At 33.5% G+C, this 9,224-nt stretch overlaps 1 protein-coding gene across 1 annotated transcript; it reads left to right on the plus strand.

Moving 5' to 3' along the window:
- The first annotated feature begins 278 nt into the window (after positions 1–278).
- LOC145113778 (putative serine/threonine-protein kinase PBL28) lies at positions 279–862 on the plus strand. Its single transcript, XM_079049834.1, has 2 exons — positions 279–519; positions 603–862. Exons 1-2 carry the CDS (start codon positions 279–281, stop codon positions 860–862), a joined length of 501 nt encoding a protein of 166 aa, XP_078905960.1.
- The last annotated feature ends 8,362 nt before the right edge of the window (positions 863–9,224 follow it).

Genomic DNA, 9,224 nt, shown 5'->3' on the forward strand with positions numbered 1-9,224 from the left:
ACGGTTTCATTAATGTAATAGGGAAAGGGCGTTATGGTTGCATTTATAGCGGAAATATTTTTCGGTCTGATAAACTTACTAGTGTGATTGTTATGAGACTGATGAATATGAAGCATACTACTGGTCAAGGTCGTAAGGAGTTCTTGAAGGAGGTTTAAATACTTTCCCGTCACCAACATTCGAATCTTGTCTACCTAGTAGGTTATTGCGACGAAGGAAAGGAGAAGATCCTCGTTTACTCAGATGCACAATTTGGTAGATTGGATAAGCACATAGAAATGGGTAACGCAACATTTAAGCTATCATGGAAGCAACGGATAAAAATATGTCTTGATGTGGCACGTGGTTTGGAGCTTGTACACCACCGAGCTGCAGAACATTGCAGAATCATCCATGGTGACATAAATAGCACAAATATTTTACATGAAAACAACTTTAATGGAATAGTCTCAGACTTGGGACTATCCAAAATAGTTCCTGTCACAAAAGACGGAAGCTTTGACATTGAATATGTGAGTGGTACATAAGGATATGTGGATCCATAATTTACGTCTAAAGGAAAGCTAAAAAAAAGGAGTCGGATGTGTACTCCTTTGGTGTAGTTTTATTTGAGCTACTCTGTAAAAGACTACCTTATGCTACAGACAAGGTAACAAAGAAAGGCCAGTATCTTAAAGATATAATAGGAAGCTATAAAGAAAAAGAAAAATTAAAAAATATTATCGACAATAAGCTACTGGTTCAAATGAAGTCAAATTCCTTCGATGCATTTGCAACAATTGCATATAAATGTATGGAGAACGATCCTATCGACCTTCAATGGTTCGATCATAGAACAATTGTAGAAATGTTTGGAATTTGAAGCAAGTTAATCTTCTAAATTGTATGATTACAATGCTATATGTGATAAAGTGTAGTGGTATATAAATTTTGGATTATATAAATACAATACTATAAAAAGTTAGATTCTAAAAATACAATGTTATTTAAATGTGTATGTTAGTCTTTGCCCTTCTTCCTTCGGTCACAATGTATTTCTTGTAACAGAGACCAACTTTCATTAGTTTTTTATTCCTATTTTTTTACATGTTATGATTTTTTACTGTGAAATAGCAATCGATATATAATAAATGCAATAACTTGAGAAAAAATTTGAAGATATTAAACTTTGTGTAAAATAGTGACTCAGAGCCATCCAACAAAATAGTTAAAGCAACACTATATATATATATATATATATATATATATATATATGGAATAGTGACAATTCATTATAGAAACAATAAATTACTCCAACAAAAGGATCAAGTCGTTTTTGTTTGGTTAAGTCTATTAAAAATATGGAATGTTGACAAATATTTAATCTAAATTTAGTTAGACAAAAGAATCAAAATCCATTTTTAGATAAGAAAACCGAATTATCAAAATTATTCAACGCATCCGTAACCTTAAGCCCATTATTACTTTTCTAAGCTTCTATAAAATTATACAAAGCATTCATAGCCTTAAGCCCATTATTACTTTTCTCACTTTCTGGTAAGTAACCCACATTTCCACAAAGAGAGTGATAACACTTTGTTATCATCATCTCTTTCAAAAATAAAAATTGTTATCATATATATATATATATATATATATATATATATATATATAGATTATTGTTAATCTTTGTAAGATCAAAGAAGTTATGTCAGTCATTCTAGAAGCTAGCCATCTTAAATTAAATCTTCGAGAAATATTTGCCGCCACTAACGGTTTCATTAATGTAATAGGGAAAGGGGGTTATGGTTGCATTTATAGCGAATATATTTTTCGGTCCGATAAAGTCTCCAGCGTTGGTGGTATGAGACTGATGAATATGAAGCATACTATTGGTCAAGGTCGTAAGGAGTTTATCCAAAATAGTTCCTGTCACAAAAGAAGGAAGATTTGACATTGAAGATGGTTGATTAGTGTCTAAGCCCGTAACTATATTTGGTAAGTATTTGACCCGGTTGTGCATGGTCCTTTTGGGTTGCCTTCACCAAAGCAACTTGATAGGATGATTTATGGAGAAAGAGGATTAATCTTGATTTATTAATACATTATATGAATAATATATTAAAGGAGAAATCATATTGTTTAATTAATATTAGTTATAAATTAATTAAGAATTAGTTTTATGACTAAAAGACATTAATTAAACTCAGGGAACTAGAATTGTAATTATACGATAATTGCAATTGGGCTATGGATTACCTTGGAACATAGGTTGGACGAATTCTATGGGAAGCCCATAAGGAATTTGTCCAAGGGGTGTTCTAAAGGGAGTCCATGGGCTTCTTGGAGCCTAAGCAGTCAAATTAAGGTTTCCTTGTTCGATAACCCTAATAGCCTCACTATATAAAGACCCCTATGGCCCCAAAAACGTGGCTAACTCTTTTGGAAGAACCCTAGGACGTTTTTGATGCTCCTCCTCCTTCTCATAAGTCATTCTCTTGCTCTTGGTGTTTGTGAGACATCAGAGGTGTGACACTTGTGACACTAAGCTTCTTGAAGATCAAAGAACTCTTGTAACCATTGTAAGGTAAGATCTAAACCCTAATTCATATGTTGAATTGTTTATTGTATGCTAGATTTAGGGTTTATGGCTTTGGATGATTATTGCATGTTCATTAGACAAACTAGATCCAAAGCTTTAGGGTTTGCATGTACACCATAGGAATGATGTAGTGCTCAAAACCCTTCAGTGGTATCAGAGACTAGGTTGTTTGTTTAATTTATTTGATGCTTATTTAATAATTCATTGGCTGAAAATCGATGTTTTTGGTCCTCTGCCTGACTGACTCGACGAGTAAGTTAATGCACTTAGCGAGTCAGGCTGACTTGGCGAGTCCAGTCCCTGAGTCGGGGATTCCCGGGATCAGACAGATGATATTTCGGGATTTTGACCTATTTTGCTATGGGATAATTACCAAAAATGTTTTTCGTTTATAAAATCCGAATTTTATCAATATTTGGTGATTATTTACTAAAATAGAAGATAATTGTCAAATTTTAGATAATTACTTGTTTTATAAGATAAATATTAATTATTTGTAATTTTATTTTGAATTATCTAGTAAGAAATTGAATTTGGTCAAATTAAGATAATTACCATTTATTTGATTAATTTTAATTATTTGTAATTTGATCTAGATAGTTTTGAAAAGTTTCAAAACTTGCCCTCAAGTTTTGGAATTTAAATTTTTGATTAAAAGTTTAATTTTGAAATATTTAAATTCTAAACCCTAATGTTTTTAAATGTTTCAAAACTTGCCCTCAAGTTTTGGAATTAAAATTTTTTGATTAAAAGTTTAATTTTTGAAATTTTAAATTTTAAAACCCTAGTTTTGAAAAGTTCATTACGCTATTATGGTTTTATTAAGTTAATTAAAGGTATAACTAAAAGAGAGTTAATAAATCCATAATGATATGGTTTATATTTAATTAACTTAAAAGTGTAATTTATAAAATTAAACCACCTAGTATTTTAAAAGTGTAAAATACACCCTTATACTATAGATAACATTAAAAGTCTAATATTATATATGTATAACTTAAATTGCTAGTCTTACCGTTAGTAGGCCTCATTCACGAAGCCGATCTATAAGGGGGATATAAGGTTATGGCCTATAAAATGGCCGTTTAATGGGTGTCCACTCTCACCCACCGCTTCCTTGATTGGTGGAGGGTCGTTAGCCGAACGGGTAGGATAGGGCAAACCCTCTCCTCGTTAAAAGTATAATGAATGTTAAAGTAACTAAATGTTTTACAAAATTTCCCAATCTTAGTTACTTTAGGCAAAAGTGAATTGATGCAATTCCATGAAATTACACTTTGTACCCTTGCTAAGATGTTAGTGGAGCATGTGTGGTTAACCGACACACTAATTGGGTTCTAAGCAAAGGTGGCGAAGGGTGACTCGATGTTAGTCATAGTTCGATAGAGCCTGTGTGGTTAACCGACACATCGAATAGGTGACTGTAACATTGGGGGCACCATGTATGTTTGCATGGTTATTCACACCCTGTTTTGTGATCCTCGGCATCCCAGTCACAAATCGAGGGGCATATCGAGATTTAAACATGCCATTGAAAAGTTCAATGAATCTCAAATGATATAGGAATTTTCAATACATTTAAAACTGAATCTCTTTTTCGTTTTTCATGGTGGAAAATTAGTGAATCGTCATTCACTTACCTTCAGATGTTCTGCAATTTGGATTACGACATCCCTTTTTCAAGTTGTAGAATATTGTGTTGGGTCCTAGCCTTAATATCTCATTTGGGTGTTTTATTAAGGACTCAATCAACTAACTTGAATTTTCTCCCGTTTTATTGATGTCAAAGTCTGACAACTATGGTCTTCCTGTATGCGTTGGAAAAAGTTTTCCACGTGAAGATGATGTTACACGATTGGATTGTGGAAATGGAAATCATGCTTCACTTCCTCCACCTCCTCCAATAATTCTCCCTAGCCCACGTGTTCGAAGACTTGAAAAGTTCAAGGTCACTCAAGCCCTATTGGCAATAAGACACAGAGATGGAAAGTATGTGTGTGTGCACACGTCTTAAAGATGAAGTCACACATTGACAGGTTAAGGATGTTGGTGTTGGGTTTTGAGCATTCTAACACTCCTATGGTGTACATGAAACCCTAAATACCTTGGATCTATGTTTTCTCTATTATACATGCAAATATCAATTTTCCAAGGTATTGTTCTAACTAGCATAATATAAAATACATGTAATATAAAATCTAGTAGAATTACTTACCTCTTTGTTGGTGCTTGATTCCATGGAGCTCAAGAGCCTAGTGCCCCAAATGTGACACCTCAAATCGTTCACACAACACCATGAACATTTGGAATAACCACGAGAGAAGATACGAGTTCATAGAAATTGGCTTGCCCTCTCATTATTATGCACTAGTGCCAATTTCACCAACCAATGGGGTCTTTATATAGTGTGCACATTAGGGTTACACCATGTAACCCATGACTTTACCCATTCCTTATGCTCCATGGGTTTTAACCTCCATGGAGTATCCATGGGCCACCACATGGGTTAAACCCAACATAAGGAATCATGGATCATAAGCCCACATCTATAAGAATCAATGATTTACACAATCAATCCCCATATATTTAATTAGTATCTTTTTGATCACTAAATTAATTCCAAATTAATTCTTGATCAATACTAATTAAATAATATGATTTCATATTAATATATTAGAACTTATAATATATTAATATGTCACAAATATCTTCTTCTCATTAAAAGGTCTACCCAAATGTTCCGATGCCATGCAACCCAAATGGACCATGCCGGGTCGGGTCAAGTATATACCAATTATAGTTATGGACTTAGACACTAATCCAACAGTCTCCCACTTGGATAAGTCTAATAACTATTATTGCAAGTACGCCTTCACAACCCGACCAACAATCGTAGCTCTTAAAAGCTGCTGCCGAACTCTGAACAAATCAATGACGTGTCCATTAGATAAGTGATCATATATTCCTCCATTCTAGATATCATATGGATTGAGACATGGATTATAATCATTCTCTCTGTACATTTGTTGTTTCCCGATTTCTGATTTATGACGACTGACTAATTGAACAAATCAAATCAGTCCAGGCCCGGCCGAGCACTTACATTTTGTCATCACTAAATCATCGAGGGGCCCACAGATATCGCTTTTATCCCTTTGAGGGTAAAAGGAATGGATAAACTTCGAATCATATGCTTGTACTGACTACTTGTTGAATCATACACAAAGGCACGTTTTATAACATCGAGTTACCAATGCGTTTTCGTGCAATCAATGTATAACCAACTCATAGTCAACAACTCATATCTCTAGGTTTGAAGAATATAAGATATTATCGTCTCATGATTCACTCGTGATAAAATCCATGAAGTGATTCAAATAAGCGTGGGTTGAATCCAATACTCAGAACTTATGAGCACTCATGAATGTTGTAGCAACCACTGCTATGTCTAATGCACATTAGACAGATCATACAAGCCAAATTCATGGCAGTCTTGATTCATATCTACTTCCAACATATGACCGACTGTGGATGGTTTGAATAACTTAGTCATTCGGGAAGAATGACCTAGTTATTCTGGAAGTCAAAACATGCAAAGTGAAACACAAAAATAATACTAATCCTGTATGGCCCCAACACTTTGAGTGTAAATAAAAACACCTTTTATCTAAGCACCATATTGATTACTCATTATTCATGTTTCGATTAATCAACTTAATACTTGAATTGAAACAATAGTCATGCCATGCTCCAAGCATGCACACTATGTTCGTCCAAACAATAGCTATGCCATACTCCAAGTATGCACACTATGTTTACATGTGGTCCTCTCTTTGTGAAACAGATCGATTGACAACATTTCAATGATGCTCATTTCACAATCCCAAATCCTTTACAATAAATGTAAGAACACCAAATTCTTGTCATTTACCATAATCTTGTTAGATTCTAAACTTATATGCAATGATCCTCTTGTAATGAATATGCACACAAGTCACAAAGACTTGGCAACAGACATTACAAAGTATTCCAATGGAAAGCAATTCCATGGAAATGAAGTCTCAAATTCAAAGTACATTCCTTTGAACATCCTTCTTTGCATTAAGTTCTTTAATCTTACACAGATTCAAAGAATAACTTCCACCTATGGAAACAATTCCATATTCCCATTTTGACCATCACTTTTGAACAAGAGTTGCCTCTTTTCAAAATATGTCAATATGGTCCTTACTCTATACTTCTAATTGTCCATGAGCAACCAATCTTTGGTAAACCTCAAATTGTTCTCGACAATTGCTTAATCATTTTAGTCATATCCAGTACTAATCCCTTTTCCCTTCTTAATGCCGTAAGCATTAGGAAAATTTAGAATGGATGAATATTATAGCACATGTAATCGATCCTATATCCAAAGCATATGGGACACGATTCATGCTATAAAAAAATTTTATTTGCCATGTTCTCACAATTCGAACTATGAAGAGGTATGCCGTAATCATAATCGAAATTTTGAGAACGCAACATATATAGAATTTCCTTATGTTGAACCATTCCAACATAACATTCATATATATCCTTGACTAAAGTTGATTAAAATCTCAATCTAAGCTTGTAGAATTGGAATGAAGTATAAAATCCTCTCCCTTAATTATTGGGAAACAACTTTTCAAAGCGAATTGAAACTTTTTGTTTTCTATAATTAACATTGCTAACTTGCAACATAATCATCATGCTCCCAATAGCATAATGATTATTATCTTACTAGCATAACACTTACGATCCCACTAGCTTTGACATGTACTCAGAAAACAGCTGGACTTCTAGAAAAAAACAATACTTTATTGACTTTCTTACCAAAGTTCAGATTTCTGATACGAGATGCTTTGATAAGACTTTATCAAAATCATACACATTTCCTTAGATAGCTCACATGTTTGTCTAGACCTTTGTCTAGACCTTTTTCCATTCTCCACTAACGACATGAGAATGCAAATATCACAACTGCTATCTACTTAAAATCAATTTAGTGAAAGCGTTTCCTCACCATCATTTTCATGAATGGAAGAGAAACCTTATGACACTTAGATTTTATGGTGTATGTGTTCCTATCCATGTGAATTTGTCATAACCATAATCACGAGACAAGGTTAGTAGCAAATCCAAACACATATGGACTGAACTTGTTCAATCTTAATTTCTTGCCACCCGGCAGCACAAGGGCCTACCATGGATTCTAGGTTGTTATGCAAACAATTGAGAACTCATAAAATTCACAAGCATAGTTAACTTTTAACTGGAATAGACACATAAATAAGAATATGTCAACACGATAGGTTACAAACCTCAAGTCGTGGGCTAGTGATTAACAAAACTTCTTGATTAGTTCTTGAAACTATTTCAGGATCTTTTAAACTCCCACTGTCCTCTTGACACATAAGACTCTCTTGCCCAATATTCAAGAGATAGTGCGGATTCTTTTACAAACACTTCACACAATTGGCCTTAGTTGGTCTTTGTTTTATCCAAAACATCACAACTTACCAATTTCAAATGTACAAGAGTAAGAAAAAATTTTACTCTACATTTGACAAGTGTTTTAAACATTTCTTAAGATTATGTCACTCAAGGCTCAATCTTGGAGTATGACTCTAAGATTTTATTTTGGAATGAAGTATGATTTATCTTTTGATTTAACCATTTCCACAATTCACGATTCCTCTCCTTAGCCAACAAATGCACTAAGGTGTCCTTAGAGGATCAATTGTGATATGGTTCCATAATCACTAAGATAATCATAAAACAAGATACACAAGTACTCTCCCATCTCTTTAGATTGGAGAAACTTTTATCTTTCTGCCTTATTTTATTCTTCTTATTCATTCTGCCATATATTGAAACTTTTCCAATGTTTCAGAATTACACTTAAACTTGTAAGCATAATCATATTTACTAAACTTTAGTAAATCATAACGAATAATCTTACCAACCTTTATGGTGGACCTGACTAGTGCACAACCTAATGTACCCGATCCTTTAGTCCTTCGCTTGACTCACATGCGAATGTGAACAAGGAATTAGTCTTAATTTACCAAAGATGAAAAAATCTCATTCATCACACAATCAACTTGCATGATTCCAAGTTTCTATCCAACTGAAACTTGGGTGATGAGAATCTTTCCTTATTTGATAAATTATGACACTACCACAAACGAAAGAATCAAATTCATTTTCCAATATTGCTTATCAATGGAAACATATAAACAACAATTTTTCACAAATGCCTTTGTGAGGATACTTAAAATAAATAAAATCAAAACTTTTCTTTTATTTTAAAACTTGCGGAAAAACTTATCCTTACAATGCAAATTCATATGAAAACTTTGTTGTTATCTATTCCTAAGCAATATCTCATAACTCTTATGCAGTGGCTCAAAATTCTGGTCATCGAACCATGCGATGAGAATCAGCACACCTTTTCTTTAAGCTTCCTTTGATTCTTTAAAAACATCAAAATGTAATTACATTACATCATGTATTAAGAATCTCCAAAAGAGACTTAATAGAGTTAGATAACGGACTTTACCTGAAGTAGAGTCAAACTTTTGACCTTACCATCCTTATGAGGTTTCAGGTAAATTTGGCA

This window comes from Lactuca virosa, chromosome 5 (assembly GCF_052849685.1).
Source record: "Lactuca virosa cultivar CGN04683 chromosome 5, Lactuca_virosa_CGN04683_v6, whole genome shotgun sequence".
NCBI lineage: Eukaryota > Viridiplantae > Streptophyta > Magnoliopsida > Asterales > Asteraceae > Lactuca > Lactuca virosa.

Bases quoted from the DNA above. Each gene is read 5' to 3' on its own strand.
- LOC145113778 (XM_079049834.1), top strand. From the start codon at position 279: ATGGGTAACGCAACATTTAAGCTATCATGGAAGCAACGGATAAAAATA. The intron at 520-602 runs GTACATAAGGAT...CCTTTGGTGTAG, and splicing joins TGACATTGAATATGTGAGTG to TTTTATTTGAGCTACTCTGT.